At 33.7% G+C, this 21,242-nt stretch overlaps 3 protein-coding genes across 5 annotated transcripts; 1 reads left to right on the top strand and 2 right to left on the bottom strand.

Annotated features, from left to right (window-relative positions):
* Positions 1 to 2,347: 2,347 nt before the first annotated feature.
* Positions 2,348 to 8,053, bottom strand: LOC123898093 (P-loop NTPase domain-containing protein LPA1 homolog 1-like). Its single transcript, XM_045948956.1, has 8 exons — positions 7,875 to 8,053; positions 7,594 to 7,754; positions 5,625 to 5,956; positions 4,945 to 5,026; positions 4,345 to 4,770; positions 3,503 to 4,240; positions 3,251 to 3,370; positions 2,348 to 2,942 (listed from the first exon to the last, which is right to left on the bottom strand). The coding sequence occupies exons 2-8, from the start codon at positions 7,750 to 7,752 to the stop codon at positions 2,583 to 2,585; spliced, it is 2,217 nt and encodes a 738-aa protein (XP_045804912.1). The 5' UTR covers positions 7,753 to 7,754; positions 7,875 to 8,053; the 3' UTR covers positions 2,348 to 2,582.
* Positions 8,054 to 10,627: 2,574 nt separating this feature from the next.
* On the top strand, positions 10,628 to 15,475 carry LOC123899068 (phosphatidylinositol N-acetylglucosaminyltransferase subunit A-like). Of its 3 annotated transcripts, none has more exons than XM_045950121.1 (8): positions 10,628 to 10,901; positions 11,955 to 12,530; positions 13,489 to 13,643; positions 13,876 to 13,966; positions 14,151 to 14,267; positions 14,346 to 14,449; positions 14,855 to 14,945; positions 15,044 to 15,475. In XM_045950121.1, exons 1-8 carry the CDS (start codon positions 10,770 to 10,772, stop codon positions 15,164 to 15,166), a joined length of 1,389 nt encoding a protein of 462 aa, XP_045806077.1. In that variant the 5' UTR covers positions 10,628 to 10,769; the 3' UTR covers positions 15,167 to 15,475. The 3 variants fall into 3 exon arrangements, 2 of the variants coding, with proteins under 2 accessions (XP_045806077.1, XP_045806078.1); XM_045950122.1 differs by having other exon boundaries at positions 10,640 to 10,901; positions 15,037 to 15,475; XR_006805497.1 differs by lacking the exon at positions 15,044 to 15,475 and having other exon boundaries at positions 10,667 to 10,901; positions 14,320 to 14,449; positions 14,855 to 14,876.
* A 4,086-nt stretch (positions 15,476 to 19,561) lies between these two features.
* LOC123898685 (lysM domain receptor-like kinase 3) lies at positions 19,562 to 21,174 on the bottom strand. Its single transcript, XM_045949699.1, has one exon. The coding sequence runs from the start codon at positions 20,958 to 20,960 to the stop codon at positions 19,641 to 19,643; it is 1,320 nt and encodes a 439-aa protein (XP_045805655.1). The 5' UTR covers positions 20,961 to 21,174; the 3' UTR covers positions 19,562 to 19,640.
* Positions 21,175 to 21,242: the final 68 nt, after the last annotated feature.

Raw genomic sequence — 21,242 nt, 5'->3', positions numbered from 1 at the left:
GTATGTAAATTTCTAATAACTATTTTCATTTTATCTATAGAAAAATATTACTTATAAATTAATAATTTTGCCAGTGATCAATTTTAGGATAACTAGACTAGATGTTTGCCATTTATAAATCAAACCCATCATCAATTATAATTTTCAAAAATATGCAAAAAGGTGAGTTTTCCCTATTTCCAATATTTGTAACACTAGTTGGGGTAACTTTTTGTGTGAAAATGAACATAATCACATGCCTCCACCATGTACTACTGCATTGCACCCATCATCCAATGTCTAAATATATACTATATTATTCCTTTAGCAAAGCAAGAATGGTGATGAGCATAGCAAATGGGATGGGATTCACTCATTCTGTCTAGAATCTAAACCATCATCAAGGATCCATATAGTATATTTGAATTAAGTAGATGCTCAATAATGTTTTGTTTGAATAAATTCTATATTTACGTACATAATGTTTATGATGAGATTCGTGACTTGTAGAAATGATGAGGCACCATTGATTTTACTAGTAGTATTTATTTGAATCATCACTTACTCCAAAGCACAAGGAAGACCTTCAATATACTTAGATTTTTTTAAGTTCATACTAGAATCACCTGGGAAAGTCTGGATTCGAGTTCCGCTAGTACTTTTAGAGGAAGTAAATATGATAATCTTTATAAGTGCTCAAAGAGCCTTAAGATCTTCCCTACTTGGTTGGAACACCATTCCCTAACCCTATTATGCTCCAAGGCCCTTTAAGATTAATGGTATCCAATAAAAATTCATAAACCGTTAATCTTGATTCGTCTAAATAACATATCAAATGATTTTCAATTATTTAAAAAAACATATGAATGATCTATATATATAAAAACTTTCAATATATATATATATATATATATATATATATATATATATATATATAAACTTTCAATCAAACAGTAAATTTTATAAAATTCATATTTATTATAATGTTATTCATAATTTGTATATCATGCCCAACTTAGATCACTCTTTTATATTACACAAAGCCATTGAAATCATGCTATTTTCAAGTATGAATCAACTATTTATCAATTGAATGACCCTTTATTGAGAAGACAATTAAATTATTGTCTGTGCAAAGTCAGAAGCTTCAAATGAATTTGATTTGTGGACCTAGCTATAGTGGCTCTTTATGTATTTTGGTTATTATTAATAAAGGGGGATTTTGGTCCCCAAGTATCGTACGTTATGGTCCCCAAGTATGGCAATGCCATAGTGATGCACTGATGTATATGTGGCAGACATGCAACTCAAGGACTATCCAGGGACCCATGCATATTCGATATTTACTTGCACAGCAAAAAAGAAAGTGCATATTTTTGGAACATTCATACATTTTAAGTTATTCTTTAATTTTAGCCTAATTTTTTCATGATTTAGTTTTATTAGTCTTTTATGATATGATGTACATGACATTCCTATTAAAAAAAATGATGATTATGATATAATGTTTTTACCATGTCATAGATGCAAAGTATCAAGATTAATCTCTATAAAAAACCTATTTACTTAGTAAATAAATATCTACAATAGATATACATACACATATACAAATATGAAAGAAATAAGAAAAGAACAAAAGAGATTAGTACTACACTCTTACTCTTTAAAGTTTAAACTCTTAATTAAAACGTGTGCTAGAAGAGACGTTGACACATGACACAGTGGAGATTTCAAAATCCAAGTTGGTCGCAAACTTGATGGTGGAGTCAAAGAGTGTCTTAATGTCATTAACAACGCATCAATCTTTTCATATATTATGACGAAAATCTTGTTACTAGATTTCCAAATCAATTAGCAAAAAACCAAAAATAGCTATAACTACTATAGAATTATTATTCTCTTATCACAATCATTGGCAATAAAATTAGGATGTTGATCAAAACAAGAATGCACTAAATACACATAACCCTATTTTGCATATGCTTGGCTCTAAAATTGCCAAAATTACTTTTGAAAAATTGCATTTATGTAAAAAGTGAATTGAACAAGTTTGAGTCTAAAAAAATTAGTTGAAGACTAAAAAATTCATTTGGAGGCAAAAGCTCCGATTTTCAACTTCAAATTAAAATCAATTTTGAAGACAAAATCAATTCTATCTTAATCTACTCAAACAAATTAAAATCAATTTTATCTTTCTAGACTCACTGTTGCCTCTCACACAAGCAAATCCTAACATGCCACTTAATTAATTGCAAAAATATTGAGCCTGAAAATAGTAAAAAAGTTTGAGCATTTTGTAAAACAGAAACTTGATTGTTCAATAAAACCACAATTATGCAAGTAATTAATTAGACGAGCTCGCATTTGGTTATGCAAACTTTCATTGTATAGATTGTAAGCAAAATCTCACCAGTGTTCACAACTCTCAATCTGAATTAAGTAGCTCCTCTATACCAAAACAAATGGTTTTGATATAAACTCAAGAGACCTTGCTATAAACAGTGGGTTGACTTAAGACACAACAACAAAGTTCTCAAACCAAAAGGCATAGGAGAAAAAGTTAGGATAGTTGTCAAGAAATCGACTAAAGAACGAGTATCCTACTACCTTTGAGGAGTACCAGAGGGAATGGGATCCAGGACCGCGGAACTACCCTTTCCCAATGCCGAAATACTAAGAGAACGTTTTCTCAATTTGGCTTTACCAGATGGTGGCAGTCTCCTTTCAACCTTTTCCTTAAGCAAAGATGAATATGAGCATAAGGACTCTGGAACCGGCTCACTTCTGGTTCTAAGGAAGAGATCCAGGTTTTGACGATACTTATTTCCATGACCAATAGCTACTTCACTCCTTAACTCTTCATCATAATCATCTGACCAATATCCATTTTCAGGCACATCTTGCATTGCCAAATCATCATACTCTTCATCAGACTTTGTTGATTCCTCATCAACTGAGCCTACCTGCACAGCATGAAAAAGTATATATTAGAAATCACTCAAACGATAGTTCCATACCATGAAAAAGTATATATTAGAAATCACTCAAACGATTGTTGCAAAAATATACACAAGGCAACTGTGGTATCCACTATTTTAATCATAAATTTAGCACCAAGCGTCAATTCGTCAATTCATTGCCTTTGCAATCATAGGCAATACTGAAGGCAACCCAAATGGTTTAGACTCTGCTTATGAATAAATTTTATCAAATATACAGACATTTAAGATAGGTAAATAATCTAGGCCAATGTTTATGAACTTAACACTACCTCCTCATGAATATGTTTGTCACCATCGTCACTGAAATCATCATCATCATCATCACTTCCCGCCTCTAATTGATCATCGATCTCTTCATCACTACCATGCACTGAAAGATCCTCCTTGAGCTAAAAAATTATAGCAAAAAGGAGGGAAAAAACAAATAAGGGAATACATTTTAATTGATACTTTCCATTTAATACTAACAAGCAATTAATTTTTGTGTCGAAAGGAAAGATGAAAAAAATATTCCAATTTACCTCCTTTGAAGGTCCATCAGACATCCTTGGTGAACTACAGCAGGAGGATACATATCTACTACCCGTGTCAGTCCCATCAGCTTTTGACTCATCAACACTTCCAGCACGGCTTGTACCACCATCACAGGGCCAAGCACTGATCCCGTAGAGACCAAACTGAAGGTTTACAGGTTCTGCCTTACCAATCCGCAACGGTCCATACATTGGACTTCCAATGTCATTCTCTTGTCCGTGGCCCCATATAGGCTTCCCGTTACAGTCCAATGAATTAACAGGCCAAGCCTTTGCCACAGAGCCATCAGTATTTACAAGAGCCATAAGATGCCTTGAAGAACCTTGCCGTTGGATCAATTGAAACATTCCTTTTGAGCTCAAAGAATTGGCGGCACATTGATTTCTATATTCATCATCAATAATAGTTACAATATTTCTACTAGGATCGTATAACTTTTCCCCAACTTCACGCCTACGTAGACAGCTAAACACAGTAGCATGGATGGCTGCTACACTCTTGTCAACATTTGTATTGTTTATTTTTGGAACTAAATGTTTGTCAGCCCGCTTACAGAGATAATCCTGGATTGTTCTTATATTTCGGATGTACTTTACATATTTGTTTTTAGCTGGGTCCAGGGTCATATACTTTGCACGCACAGCAAATCGTTCCATGTGCTTGTCCTCGTTTGTAATGTATATCATGAAGGGTATGATTGAAGGATGTTTCTTCATAAGCCCCATCTGCATGACATTAAGTTAGTGCTGTAAAGTAAAAATGAAAGTAACACAATTTACATACAAAAGAATCCAAGAAGTATTGAAGGACCCAAGAGAATCAGACATACAACAAAGTTGAGACTCAAGTGAACACCCTCAACAACAACGGACTCTTTTCGTTCTTCCCATGCAGTGATTAGCCTATCTAGACTGTCAATCACCATTTCACTCTGGGCCTTGAATCCTTCAACAGCCATTTGTTTTGAATTCAACATTTCAGTCGCACCACAGGCCGCCTCCAATGTATGTAAATCAGATTTGCTAAAGGTGTGACCCTCAGTTACTTCATCCTTAGGAAGCGACCGTGATACACCAGCCATCTTTTTCGCTTTCCTTTTTGCCTTTGCTTTTGCAACAGCTACAGGATCCAAACACTCGCCTGCATGGTAGGTAGAGGCCCATAACAAGGGGTTTTCCTTTTCACTAGCAAAACCTCTCATCATGTGCCTAATAGAATCGGTCGATACAACTGTTGTGATTCCCAACCGACTTCCCTGAAGAAAATATATAAACAGAACTTAAGTTATTAAACCGTAAAGCTAGAACTGGCTAAGTTTCATTTTCATTATTAGTCACTGCAAGTTACAAATCTTGCTGCAAACTAAGTAAATGCTTGCCCTGCATATTAGTTATAGCAAAAATACAACTACTTCTATATGCAAATATACCAGCAATGCAGACAATGTGGATTTGCCACAACCACTAGTGCCACACAGCAGCACTGTCACAGATTCCTTCCGTTCTCGGATCCTGACATCAATGAAAATATTCACATATTCAAGATGGAAAATTTTGCTGCATTTTCAAAATGGTAACAAATTGTAGGTATAAATTTTAATTGTAGTGAGTTTTAATAAGTTGTGCTCATGTGGAAATTCAGTAGTTTCACCCATAATGGAAGTATTTTCTACAAAAACAAACAACCACGGAGGAACATTTAGTCTATCATCTTATTGATAAATAGAACATAAGCAGAGGTAGAAAATATTTACAATAACAAACAGAAAAGTAGATGAATTTATTTGACCGGTCAACTAGAATCAATATGGCTTGCCTATGATTTGAAAAATTGAGAGACCTATTATTCTCCTTTTTACAACCTTCTTGCAAATTATACCAGATTCCATATATAAAAAAAATCTGTCATTTGAAACTTTGGCAAAACAAAGAATATGGCTTTGAAAATGTGTTTGAATGTGTACAAACTAGCTAGTCATTAAAAATCTCAACCACAAGAAAAAAATGGAAAATCATTATCGGAGGAGATGCTGCAACCACAATAAAAGAATTTATATTTTTTTATTCTATTCAGATTCCATCAAAGTGATTGCCACAAAGATATAAATACCTGCAAGCTAGCATCAAGTCTGCTCTCTGGTTTGGACCCACATACTTGTACTCAGCCATAACATCACAGACGATATCTAGAAAAGTTTCTCTCCTAACAAATACAGTTGTACGCCTTTTGTACAATTCAAACGGCACGCTCTTACTTCCATAATCTTTCCCTGAAAGTAAGTGGTTGCCTATATCTGTTTTACCCAGGCAAGCAGAAGCTTCCTGACAATCTTTTGTCACATTTCCTTTAGAAGCATCAAAACCTGATAAAACCATTCCTTTGGACTTGAAAGCATCGGTAGAACTCCCACTCGTTGTGAGTTCAAAAACTCTTCGGCTAATCTGATAAGAGGAAAAGTCATTTATTAGAAAAATATGATATGATGACTAGCTTTCAAAAATTAGGCCAGTCAGATATACAAGACACCAAGTTAATTGGCAGATGCCATATAGTAATGACCACAGATATTAATGACGGATGCTAGATTATGGCTAAAATTCTGTAATATAAATAGTGTTGTTGGCTTGAGGTCTATAGTCAAAACATGACAGATATAATGGATGTTGCAGCTGGCACAGAATCCACCATTTAATAATGCCACAGCAACTAAACAAAAATTGGATTCTCCATGGCAGCAATTTGACAACACTAATAATGACTACTAAATATGCTATACCACCCAAAAAAATCAAGTATTTCATTTATCATGCACCACAAATATTTCACTATTCAAGTTGCACCATCCCGGCTAGACAAAGTTCTTATTCTAGAATCAAACAGCCACCTCCGCCTTTCAGGCTTAGGGCTTGGGGGATGTGTGTCATCCAGATAAATTGAGATGGGTGCCCTATCTCGGTCTATTCAAGTCAACCCAGGCTGTCCTTTTTCCAGGACTTACCTGGCCTAGCTCGACCCACATTTAATTGGTGGACCATGCATTACTAAATACGCTCACTTCGAATTTGAGTTTGGTATTTTAAGTTGACCCGTCTTGTCTAATTTGAGTTTGGTATTCAAGTCAACCCCGGTTGTCCTTTTTCCAGGACTTACTTGGCCAGATTTAATTGATGGGCCGTGCATTACTAAATACGCTCACTTCGAAGAGATGCCATACTATAATTAAGAACCTAAATCAAGAATTCAAGATATACCACAATTAATTGGATTTCATCATAGATTGTAGCCAACCTAATAGAGAAACATATCCTCAATTCCCTCTTCAACAATAATGGCCTGTCAATGTTGAAAAGAAGGCACACAGCGAGAGAACAAGACAAGTCACATTTGACCAGGATTGAACCTCAAGCTCAACACCAGAGATTGAAGCTCAAATTCCAAACATAAAAACAAATGAACAAACAAAATATCCACTATGGTCCAATTGAAGTTAACAAAACATAAAATAAAAGGGTCCATATTTGAGCCACAGTAGTTACTTGACAACACAACTCAGTTAATCTTTCACTTAAAACAAACAAATAAATAAATAACACCTAACAATGAAGAAAAAGGGTAAAGTTTATCTGCATGTTAAACCCATGTATATTTTTGTGAGGAACACGATATATACGTCATGCCACAACATAACAAGATCGAATATCAAAATAGTTGACATTACTTAAAAGCATTCCTGAAAATAAAAACAATCCAAAACCACAACAGATACAACAAAACCATCAATCAAAGTCAACCAAATCATTCCCCAAAAAAATGCCAAATGATAAATAAACCACAAATGCAGACAAATGAATCCAAAAACAAAAAGATCAACAACATCAAACAACCAAAGTTAAAACACTCCTTAGCAGATCTTGTATAATTGAACAAGCAAAGAATTATCAGGACACAATAAATAAATAATCTAAACATAGAAATTAAAAACAAACATTGCAATTTGTTTTGCATCATCAGCATCATCATGATATAATAACTAAATTATTGTGAAATAGAATTTGAACAACAATAAGAAGAAAGAAACCTTGAAAGCATGACGAGCTTTACATCCCATAAGCTGAAGTGTACTCTGTAAAACAGGACGCGTATAACGAAACGACTCCTTTTCCTTCAACTTCACCTTGTCTTTCTTCTCACCTTCATCAACCACCACCATGTACAATATTTTCGCTACCTCAACCATTTCTGCAATAACACGATCCAGATTCAAAAAAAATAAATAAAAAATATCATTGATCACACGCATAACAGAAAAAGCGCGTGTGAGAACAGCGAAATGCAATGGCGAGAGAATGAAAAGAAAACCTGAAGCGTTCGTTGATAGGAGAAAGGATTAGGGTTAGGGTTTATTGGAAGCGTAATATGGATCTGTTGCCATTGGCGTTAGAAGAGATCTTTGCATTTTTTCTTCTTTTCTTACTCTGTGATGTTTCACGCATCTCTTTATTTTTTTCTTTGTTTTTTTCCGTTTCTTATTACTACTCGCTTTATTAATTAAATTAAATTAAATAAATAAAACTTCAACGATCTCTTTTACTTTTTGAAAATAATTTTTATTAAAAACAAAATATGTTGGGTATCAGATGACAGATTTGACCTTTGCACTGTGTAGAAAATATCAACTGTCAAAAGGAGCGTGCTTCGTGACCGTGACTGATGGCCCGAGATTGGAATTAGGGGGTGGCAAACATGAAAATTTCTCATCCCACCTACTCAGTTTCTCACCCACCCCCTGTTCTTTTCATTTTTACCCTTGGTCAAAAAATTCGGAACGCGTTTTCCAAATTTTTTTTGCCTTTAAAATCAATTTCGGAATGTGTTTTCCGAATTTTTTCCAAATTTGAACTAAAAAAAATCGGAAAACGCATTCCGAATTTTTTGACCAAGGGCAAAAATGGAAAAACAGGGGTGGGTGAGAAAGTGAGTGGGTGAGATGAGAAATTTTCGGCAAGCAAAACCAATTAGGCATCATGTCGATCAGTCTATCTAAACCGGTTAGGTTGTTAGCATTAAAAAAAATTCAAATAACTCATAAGAAAGGAGATAGACACTTCGTCCACCGGATATTTTTGTGTTTGGATGTATAGGTGGAAAACATGTTTGTGAGCATTTGACTGAAGTTTTACCACTTGTGGGATTGAGATAAGAGATTTTACTATGGGACGGACACTCCCCAAAGCTGCTTACAGCAAAGTTGCCAAACACGAGAAAGCGTACCTTGACAATCAACACGTTTTTTATACCGTTTGCTTTCGACACTTTTGGTATTCTAGCACCAGAGGCCGTAAACCTGTTGAAAAGAGTTCAAAAGGTCATGAATAACAACGTTGTGTCGCCTAGGTCTATGAATGTAATTTTTTCAAGATTAGATTTTGCTATACAAAAAGGTTTAGTGGCACATCTTGTTGTCCGTCTATTTTTATAAATGTGTATTTATTTTTCATATATATATAAGTGAAAGAAAGTGTTAAACTTTAAATTTATTTTTTTTACTTCACTTTTCCAGACAACAAAAGAGAAATGAAAATTGTTAAACTAAATTTCGGATTAGGTAAAGTAAAAAATCCATGTAGTTTGGACCGTTCATATTTCAAACTCAAATTTTATATTAAATAAAATATTAAAAATTATCTTAAGATTTGAACCGTCCGTAGTTAACCTCTACTTTCCACCAACTAGACGCTCTATTACCCCCACTATCCATCTGACCATCTCTCATCTCATATTTTGTTGTCAACACCTTAAACCAAAGACCCTTAAATTCCTACAAAAGCCCCCAACACCATTTATCAAATAAAGATAAATTAAACTCTTGCTCATTGCACCTCCAAAACTCCTTTCTTCTAACTTAATCAGATGTCGTTGATTTCGAATTCAGCCTTAAAATGCAATAGTAATCTTTGCCACATTTTATCGTCATTGAGCCCGTTTTTATGATTTTGATGGCCTATGTGCAAACTTATACTTTCGGTCTAACTACTAAATGGTATAAAAAAAATTGAATTCCGGAATTTTTTATTTAATATCAAACTATTCATACAAAACACTTCCGACGAACATTTTGAGTTGCAAATTCATTAATAATCGTTTCTATATTTTTCAATACATAAAATAGCTAGACCATTTAACATTTTTTGTCACATTAACGATCTAAAGTAGTTTTTTTGAACTTCGAAAAAAATCTTTATGCAGATGCAATAGTACCGACATAGTTAAGAGAATTCGATAAGCAATTGTAACGTTTTGATAACAATATGCGGCTTTGATAAACTCAAGAATTTCAATTGGTGACATTAACATATTTGGCAGACATAACTGCAACACTTTCAATTTAGGAAAAGATCATCTACATCAATATCCGACAAATTCTTGTGATAAAAAACGGCTTAAAAACTTTTTAATTCATCGTTATCCAATGATTTCAACATTTTTGCATAAAAAAAAATTCAAAAATACTTTCAAATATTTCTAACTCTCAATTTTTTTTTTTAATGAAGTTGATGTCATATCAATAACCACAAAAAAAAATTGACCCTAAGAGTGTGTTTTTTGATGTAGGAATGCCTTGAGGTAAAGTAAGGAAATTCAAATTGTTTTACCAAAATTCTCATCGTTGTCTTTCCCGAGTTGACAAAAAAACGTTGCATCTTTTGCCAAAATTCTCATCGTTGTACTTCCCGATTTGGCAAAAAACATTGCATTTACATTACATTTTAACCATTCTATACGGGATTTTTCCCACCGTTTTGTGCTTAAAAGTATGACATAATGATCATCAATATTTCACACAACTTATAAACAACAAACCACTAATTTCAATGAACAAATGCAGCCCGCCAAACTTAATTTGACATTCTAGCATTATTATTCCATATTTTATCATTTCAATTTTGTAAAATACTCCAAAACAAGATAACCATTCTACACATAGTAGCATAATCTTCATTCCGACACAAAATAAACTATATAGGCCGCACTCTTCGTCTTACTTCAGATATATCCCGACTCAAAAATTAATTAATTTATATAACTGTCCACAAAAATTCCCATTTCATTAAAAAAATTATATAAATTCATAAATTTAAGCCGGCTTTCTTCCAAAAAAAATTAAATTAAGCCTTCATCATTCCCTAATAAAGAAACCTGAGTGAGTGAGTCACCACACCGTTATCTCTCCTCCTCCTTCACAAAGCCTCCGTGATGGGTGCTAATGATGATGATCCACGAAAGCATAGAATCCTGATGGTTTCAGATTTTTTCTATCCCAACTTTGGTGGTGTCGAAAATCACATTTATTATCTCTCACAATGTTTACTCAATCTAGGCCACAAGGTTACTTCTTAATTACTATTGTTAATATCTCTCACATCTATTTCCATTTTTGGCATTTAATTCTACTATTTTTGATTCCTTTTCATTTTCTAAACATAAGTATATATATTGCTAATTAGAGTAATAGATAACGGTATAGTTAATATCTGATCAGGTTTGTTAGCATTTTTGGATTTATTAGGGATTTGGAAGACCTTATTTAGATTTATATATTTTCACAATATAATTGTTGTAGTAAGTGATTGGAAGAGCTAATTTCTGTCCTTAAGTTGTTTCTAGCTTATTTTTATCAGTCCTTTTAGATAGTGTCATAAGCTATTTTTAGCTTATGTAGAGTTTACCTTCATTTCCACTTTGATAGTAGAATTTATAAAAGCTAATTCATTAAGCACTTAATTAACCTGTATATCCAAACGCCCCCTTAATTGTACCGGATGCTTTTGTCTTGTTTTCAATTTTCAATATATATGGGAATGGGAAGCGGAAGTTTATATAGTAAGACCGTGTTTGGATAAACAAGTTAATTAAGGTTTATAGCAGAAGTGTTTATCATGTAAGTTCTTATGTACAAGCTACGGCTCTGTTTGGATTGGCTTATTTGAGCTTATCTACTGACATAAAGCTTGTGAGACTGTTTGGGAGAACTTATGAAAACAGTTTATGATAATTTTCGTAAGTTTTTTCAACTTATTTTCATAAGTTCTCCGATATAGCTTATGAAAACAGCTCATAGCATATATAAGCTATTGTAGAGAGCATATGGAAATAAGCTGAAAACAACTTATGAACATGTCATTTGTTGTTTCCATAAGTTCTTCCAAATAGTCTCACAGGTGCTTATGCCAATAGATAAGCTCCAATAAATCAATCCAAACAGGCTCTAAATGCACAATGTAAGAGAAAGTTACTTTTTTCCCCCTGCGCATAACAATTTAATGGTGTGATTCAAAGAGTTAATTTGACATTTTGGGAAAAGGCTTGATTCAGTTGATTGTTGTTAGTTATGCTGAGTTTGTTTGTAATAATGTGAATTCAATGAAAATTATAATTCAGGTGGTGGTTGCAACTCATGCTTATGGAAATCGATCTGGGGTCAGATATATGACTGGTGGTCTGAAAGTATACTATGTTCCATGGAGACCATTTGTTATGCAGAATACATTTCCGACCATCTATGGGTTATTACCAATTATAAGAACTATTCTCATTCGAGAAAGAATTACAGTGGTGCATGGACACCAAGCCTTTTCTACGTTTTGTCATGAAGCTCTTATGCATGCAAGAACCATGGGATACAAGGTTGTTTTTACAGATCATTCGCTGTATGGTTTTGCTGATGTTGGAAGCATTCACATGAACAAGGTGTTGCAGTTTACCTTGGCAGATGTGACTCAAGCCATATGTGTTTCTCATACAAGCAAGGAAAACACGGTGTTACGGTCAGGTTTGCCACCAGAGAAAGTTTTTGTAATACCTAATGCCGTTGATACTTCCATGTTCACACCAGCAGTGGATCGTCCAAAAAGATCGGAACAAATTGTTATTGTTGTTATCAGTCGATTGGTTTATCGGAAGGGAGTAGATTTGCTTGTCGAAGTCATCCCAGAAGTATGCCGGATACATCCCAATGTGAGTCAATAAATACATTGTTATTTGTTTGTTTGTCTTGCATGACATGGATATTTGTTTGTCTAACACGGAAACAATGCTGTTAAGAATAACACACAGCCTTTTTGGGGATGTTTCTGGCTTTTAATAATGATTGCAAATTTGTGTTTGGTGAAATTTCTTTATCGTGCTTACCCTGATGCTCTGTGCTAATAAGAGATGCTTTTGCGATCAGCCTATGGGCTATTTTGTGCTATCTGCTAAATAGTATCTGTTTTTATAATTTTCGATGCTTAAAGTCTTACTAGGATTACCTGAACAAATTTGCTGGAAATAGGAACTTGCTTTGATACTTGTGGCAGACTAATTCAAGATGACCTTAAATAAAAGACGAGGATTCTACCAAGGTGGTACTACTTTCGTGATGAAGAGTTATATAGCACACTAAACAATATTATAAAATAATTAGTTATGGTGGTTATTGTCGTTTATTTTTGTTAACATTGTGTTTTTTTTTTATCAACCAACTCAAACATGTACGAGAGGTCGTCCAATTTTGAAATTGATGCTTATATAGATAGAGAAGCATTTATCATCCTCCAACTCCACAATATTGAATTTTCAGTTACATGGGGGTGCATTTAGACTTTAAATATGAGGTACTTTGGCGAGTGTACACGATATTAAACCTTTCACAGAATTTTGTATAGAGACTTTCTCTGTACCTTTACCAAAAGTGATGTATGCATTTACAATGTTTTATGTTAACCTTAATATCAGTGCTGAAGCAAAACATGGTTTGTATTCCTCAAATATCATTCAACACTGTGATATACATTTTATATCTGTTGTCAGATAGCACCGTCTTTGGTGTTTACTAAAACTGTACCAATAGAAATACATAATGCTACAGGAATGGATTGGAGTAATTTTTTTAAGTGTACACCTTCAAAAGCATAACTTATATATCTGTTTGAAGGTTCGTTTTATTGTTGGAGGTGATGGAGCTAAGCGTGTGCGGTTGGAAGAGATGAGAGAAAAGCATTCATTACAAGACCGAGTTGAAATGTTGGGAGCTGTGCCACATGCACAAGTCCGATCTGTTCTGATACGTGGGCATATCTTTTTAAATAGGTTCAGCTTCCTTAACACATTTCTCTGTTTTTTTAAGCTTTGCAACTGTTATTTCATAATTCTTCTTCTTAATCATGGAAGTTGAGCGGCTCTAGAAGCTTGAGTTTACTTGTATGGTGGGATGTTGGGGTTCTTAACGTCGGCACCAGTTATGGTGCACATCTATTTTTTATTTTTTTTTGCATTGGTGCACATCTATTTTTAGTCGTTAATAATATTTGTTTTGTTTCAGTTCCTTAACAGAAGCTTTTTGCATAGCTATATTAGAGGCTGCTAGTTGTGGATTGTTAACAGTCAGCACACGTGTTGGTGGAGTTCCTGAGGTAGATAGTTTGACATATTTTACTTTTATGCCCTGTTCAGGATGATAAAATAGTAATTTTATAGTTTCCAAACAAACCCTTTCAAATTAAAATTTTGTTTAAGTACTTCGGTTTCTTTCCAATTCAACAATTTTGGCATGCTGTCCTTAGGGGCTTGATACAGATACATTTCTTTGCTATATAGGTTTTGCCAGATGACATGGTTGTTTTAGCAGAACCCGATCCCAGTGATATGGTGTATGCAATAAAAAAGGCCATATATATGCTGCCAAAAATTGATCCACAGGATATGCATAATCGAGTGAGTTTATTGTTTAAATGTTCTTTTCTGACACATTTGGTGGGTAAACTAGTTCTATTTTGACTGTGTTTTCTGTAGATGAGGGAGCTCTACGATTGGAACGATGTTGCCAAAAGGACTGAAATTGTGTATGACCGTGCTTTGAAGTGTTCCAATCAAAAGCTACTAGAGCGTCTCTCACGGTACACTCTAAACGTCATAGGTTCAATTTGACAGTAATTGCAACACGTAGATAGTTGCAAACTCAACTCTCTACTGTTCATTCAATGATGTCATTTTGTTATTTACTTGAGCAGAACACTATTTTATCAATTGTAACATAAGCTGGTTGATATGATAAAGCAATGTATTTTTGAAATCTTTATTTGGCACACTACAATCAAAGCAATTCTTTTCCATGGGAATAGTAGTTCAGGTGTAAAATTAATACATAGGTTAGAAGGAGAAACTTTAATCTTATTACTATATATGATATATGAATCTTCGTTTCTTTATTCAATGATTGATGTCAGTTTAACATTAGAGCATACAAGCTTTATTGAGTTGAGCTGCTACTTCTACCGATGCTGATTTTCTCTTTTCTTTAGATACCTCTGTTGTGGAGCGTGGGCAGGCAAGCTATTTTGCTTGGTCATGATTGTTGGTTATTTGTTTTGGCAGCTACTGGAACTATGGCAGGTATGCACTGGTCTTGGATGTGTATCACTCTTTCAGCATCATTATGATTATTGATTTGGTAACTGTATTACTTGCATATTTGCACTACTAGCCTGCAGATGATATTGAGGAGGTGCCGGATTTCACTCTTCCGCAAAACTGTGATGAAGAGATTTTGGAAAATACACAATGATACCAATGGCGTCTTTTGGTGTACCACGGAGTTCTGTTTTGCTCACTAATATGAATTGCAGAAGAATACTGATAGTGTTGTACTAGTAGGTAGGTGCATTCCATCCCAGTTCCCAGATCTTGTAAAAGGAGATAAACATTAGTCCCTTGTGTGGTTGGTCTTGGCGCATATAGAGAACCATGATAGGCTATGTTGGTGTTAATTTCAATGTTTTTAGCATTACTTTGTTGAACTTGGTAGTCGAACACATTTAGTCTGTAATTGTAAATAAAGGTTCTGAATATTTTTTTGTACAAGAGCATCATGCTCTGTAGAAGCAAAGCAATTCTAGGATGATAATACTATTGCATTACCCAAATAAGCATTAGCTCTATCCATCAATGAACAATTTCCCTACTCCACTTTTCCATGAAATGACATATTGGTCAATAAACTAGTACTAGTTAGCATGAAATGTCACATATGAATAATTAAATATGCCAAATTCTCAACAAATTTTATGCAAAATAAATTCTTTGATGATTTATACTCAAATCAAATTTTTGAAGTGAAGTATATTTTGAGTCGGTGGTATGATCCTTGTCTCAATGGATAAAATTCCCCATCAGTGGACCCCAAATGGGGCAGTTGCCATATATAAATCCCTCCTTTCAAATACAAATTGACATGATCTTAGCCTTGCCGTGATTCTTGTTGAGTTTACTTTTTGTGGTCAACTACTCGTGTACTTAGAATTCGTATCAATGTTCGTGTACTTTGAATTCTCGAGGCAACTTGATCCCATTTTTTCAACCATAAGTTGGGTTATAAAGTAGATTCATGTATTTTTGTTGGCTGAAAATAACCCAACTCAATTATTTCGTCATAGCTGATGCAAGTAAGAGCAAGTTGGGTTGACCTTTTTTTCTCTCCTAACTAGTAGTACTAAAAAAAAGAACTTACTGTACAATTTTATCTAAATGGATAATTTAGTGCAAACATTGCCATGATTAGTAAATATATATTGGCAAATGCTAAATAGGCCTCTTGGTATTTAAATCAAATTGGCCTCTTGGTATATTTTACATTAATCTCTAAAATTGAATAATTTAAATCAAATTGGCCTCTTGGTACCAATTGCAATAAAATACATTTTTTTTTTACAATAATTGCAATAAAATACTTAATAACATGATTATGCACTTGTAAAAAATAATGATCATGCACATTCAACCGAACTTAACAAGATATTTTGACTTCCCTTTATTCACTAGTTCCACATCCTTTGTTTCTCGTTTACTTTTGTCTTTTGGTCTTCACTAGAGTATAATATGCTTATACACTACCACTGCATAAATAAATATCAAATTCACCATGGTATAGACCGTAGAGTTTATTCATTATGAACTCCGTAACACCGAATGAGTCTATGTTAAAATGTCAAGTTCCATGTTTTTTAAGTCAAGTTGATCTTACAAATATTATGTTTGAGCAAAAGGAAAAATATGTTATGTTCAGAGAAAGCCTAGAGAGCTATTTACAATGGATGGAGGTATTCGTATGTTGGCATATGAACGAGATATTTAGACCATTTTTAATGGTGGTACTTATTTTTTTAAATACTAACACCTAATAGGTATTCAATTGGAGCAAAACACAAAAATATACTTAATAGGTACCGCTTCTTAAATAAACATTGATACCTATATATTTTAGTGAAACCCATTTATATTGATGTAGAGTTATTAGTGAAATATATAATTATTAGTGCGATCCATTTAGAAATTTTAAAGATATGTTGGTTGGAGAGATTGAGTGCTTATTAAATATTATTATTAAAAAATTATAAATGAGTGATGTGTACACGTAGAACTCTGTTAAGTACCCAAAAATGAATAGCTCAATTGTGGATGTTCTTAGTATTAAGTACTAGTACATAAAAAAAAACACATCTCTATATTTTATTTCTCTTCTCTTATTTTTAAACCAAACAATACTAAAAATCTACTCAATATTTTTTTTCTTCTTTCTCTCTTCGCATATTTTTCCTCACTTATTTCTCTTTTCTAAACTTCTCTCAACCAAACATAAAGTGAAATTATAGATGTTCAAATAGTAACATTTTCACATGTCATTACACTGTCACTAAGCAGTAATTGACATTTTTTTTTTGGACTTAAATAATTGACATTTTCTAATTTTAAAATTCTGCATAATTTTATACGGAGTACTATATAGACTTGAATCACCGTATTTTAGATATATAGATTCATTCGTTCATTCAAATAGAGGGAAGATCAGTAGGGATGACAAAAAACTCAAACCCGAGAGATCCACCCGAACTCAAACCCAAGTCAACGGGCGAAACCCGATTTGACTGGGTTTGAGTTTGGGTTCGGGTGACACCCGATAATATGGGTGTGGGTTTGGTATCAGTCAAACCCACACCCGAAACCCATACACCCACCCGAAATATTTTATAATTATCTAATTACGCCCATAGTCTCCCTCAATTTTCTTGGAAGACCTTAAATTTTAGTTGTAATTTAATTTCTTGAAAGTTTATGTTGTAATTTCTTGAAAGTCTATGTTTGAATTTCCTTGGAATACCTTAATTTTAGTTGGGGTAAATAGTGTTATACCCCCCTGCAAAATAGACGAGTTTTGCGTTACCCCCCTGCAAAATATTTTTTTGAGATTACCCCCTGCAATGTCAAGATTCTTTGCGTTACCCCCCTGGCTTAACAAGTGGGCATATGACATGGAAGAATCTTGACGTGGCATGACACGTGGAAATTAATTTATTTTTTATTTATTTTTAATTGCCAACTCATTAATTAATGTGGGTTTTTAATTAAAAAAATGAAAAAAAAACTTAAAAGTTGTTATATTTTTATGAACTTACTTAAAAGAAAGTTTTTTTTTTTTGACTAAAAGTTGTTATTATATATAAAAAAAAATTCTTATATATATATAATAACTAATAATAGAGTAACCAACAAAAAAAAACCGAAGATGAAAAAAAAAAACAAATAATAATAATAGTAACCAAAAAAATAATAATAATAATATTATTATTATTAGTTTTTAATAATAATAATAGTAACCAAAAAACTAATAATAATAATATTATATATTATTATTATTATTAGTTTTTTTTTCATCTTCGTTTATTTTTTGGTTACTCTATTATTAGTTATTATATATATATATATATATATATATATATATATATATATATATATATATATAAAAGAATTTTTTTTATATATATAATAACAACTTTTATATATAAGAATTTTTTTTTATATATAATAACAACTTTTATATATAGGAATTTTTTGTTTTATATATAATAATAGAGTAACAAAAAAAAACGAAGATGAAAAAAAAACCTAATAATAATAATATTATTATTATTAGTTTTTTGGTTACTATTATTATTATTAAAAACTAATAATAATAATATTATTATTATTAGTTTTTTGGTTACTATTATTATTATTATTAGTTTTTTTTCATCTTCGTTTTTTTTTGTTGGTTACTCTATTATTAGTTATTATATTTATATAAGAATTTTTTTATTATATATAATAACAACTTTTAGTCAAAAAAAAAAACAAAACTTTCTTTTAAGTAAGTTCATAAAAATATAACAACTTTTAAGTTTTTTTTTTTCATTTTTTTAATTAAAAACCCACATTAATTAATGAGTTGACAATTAAAAATAAATAAAAAATAAATTAATTTCCACGTGTCATGCCACGTCAAGATTCTTCCATGTCATATGCCCACTTGTTAAGTCAGGGGGGTAACGCAAAGAATCTTGACATTGCAGGGGGGTAATCTCAAAAAAATATTTTGCAGGGGGTAACGCAAAACTCGTCTATTTTGCAGGGGGGTATAACACTATTTACCCTTTTAGTTGTAATTTAATTCAAAGTCTATGTTGTAATTTAATTTCTTAAATTTGCAAATTATTTTCAAATGTGCTGCGGGTTTGGGTTTGGGTGAAAAAAACCCGAACCCAATGGGTGTGGGCGTGGATGTTGTTTTGCCACCCGAATAGCCTTTGGATTTGAGTTTGGGTTTGGGTGATGATTTCGGATGTTGGTTTGGTAAGTATCAAACCCGCACCCATGGACGCCCGTTGCCATTCCTAAAGATTAGTCAATTCAATTGTATTGTATGACATCCAAAACCAACACCACCTCATCTAAGCTAATACCACCAAGAATTCCTCAGCCGTCACACACTTAAAATACAACATTCCACCTTTGAACTTCGAAGTATGTTGGAAGTAAAACAAATCATGCTTAATTTTATATTAACCCATAACACTATTATAATTAACACCTAATATAAAATTGTATACATGTTACCAAAAATTCACTGTTAATTAAAGTAAACATATATATACATCTTCCTCAACTCATGTCTCAATCGAATCATCCAAGACCAATAATCCCTACCAATCAAAAATCTAAATATATCATAAAAAACAATTTATATTTTTTAAATGTGTCTCTATGAATTAGAGAAACTCAACGAGGACCTAATGAAAAGGACATATCAGGCATTTTCATGTTGTCAGACCAATTCTTTGACTTCAAATACAGCGTGGATATTTTCCCTGCAACGCGTCCCATATTAGGCCTCTTATCTGGATCCACGTGTACACAATCCAACGCTACACGTGTCAATTTCTCAGCAACATCAACCGGAAAAGAATCTTTCAATCTCCTATCAACCCACATCCTCAGCTTCCCTTCCACACTACCATCGCCGTCGCCGCCGTCCACGGCGGCTCTCGCCGATTCAATCACCGAAATTCTCACAAAATCACGCCTCTTCTCATCAAATTTAAACTTCAACGGTTCCTCTCCTGACAAAAGCTCCAACATCACCACTCCAAAAGCATAAACATCAGACTTCTGAGTCGCTACGCCGGTGGATTGAAATTCCGGCGACATATACCCCCGAACACCTTCGAATTGCACATCGGAGCTTCTCAATTCCTTTGATCTACCTTCCTCCGTGATTTCCCCCAATTGTTTGGTCGCAATTTCGTTTTCCTCAACAGCTTCACCGCAAAGCTGCGCCGCACCGAAATGACAAACCCTAGCATTGAAATCAGGTTCTGTAACAACGATCGCGCTACTCTTGATATGATTATGAACAAAATTGAAATTCAAACCAGTTTTATTATGAATGTAATCGAGTCCATGAGCGAGATCGGTCGCAACCTGCATTCTCGAAATCCATGTAGAAAGAACGGTGAAATGAACGTTTCGTGAATTTCGTAAACAATCAGAGAGATTAGCACCGTGAACGTATTCGTAAACGAGATAAATATGTTCACCGGAGATTGAAACGCCGAGGAGTTTGATTATGCTGACGTGGTGACTACGACAAACTACGGAGAGAAGTTCACGAAGCTGAGAGGTTTGGAGTTTGCGTCGGAATTTGCGTTGGAAAATGATGACGTCAGCGCCACGGAGGGTACAGTGCCAGCAAGGGGTTGAAGATGAGTAGCGTTTTGAGAGAAAGTTGTTTGTGGCGGAACATATTTCGGAGAAGTCGTAGATGTTGGGATTTTCTGGGAGTGTGCCACGGAGTGATGTTAGAGATGTTCTACTTGAGATTGATGTATCTGTTGAGAGATGGAAACCGGTTGAACCGGAGGTGGATGCGTAGGAAGTTGAAGGGTTATCGGAGAATGAAGAGGTTTTTGTTTTTGATTTTGTTTTGGGGAGAGAGGTTGCACGTGTGGGTGTGGATGATGAAGATGGTGGTGTTGATTTTGATTTAGATTTAGATTTTTTGGGGGTGGAGGCGTCAATGGCCATTTTGGATTTGCACATAGGAGGAGAAAGAAAGAGTTGAATATAAAAGAATGAAGGGGGTTTTATTGGTGTGAATGAAATGAAATGAAGGGGGAGAGGAGAGGGTGGGTCAAATGGGGTTTGAAGATTCAATGATGTTGATTGAAGTGGGCGTAATTAATAATGCAGAGATGAAAATAGGTAAAAAATGCCTTTTGCTTAGTGGAGTAGTTAAGTTGTTGTTGTTTCCTTATCTAGCAATTGATAAATGATGAGTTGTTTCTTTTCTTCTTCATTGCACTTTCTAATTAATCGGCGCTC

This window comes from Trifolium pratense, linkage group LG7 (assembly GCF_020283565.1).
Source record: "Trifolium pratense cultivar HEN17-A07 linkage group LG7, ARS_RC_1.1, whole genome shotgun sequence".
NCBI lineage: Eukaryota > Viridiplantae > Streptophyta > Magnoliopsida > Fabales > Fabaceae > Trifolium > Trifolium pratense.
The sequence above is the reverse complement of the archived record's forward strand: the minus strand, read 5'-3'. Positions and strand labels throughout refer to the sequence as shown.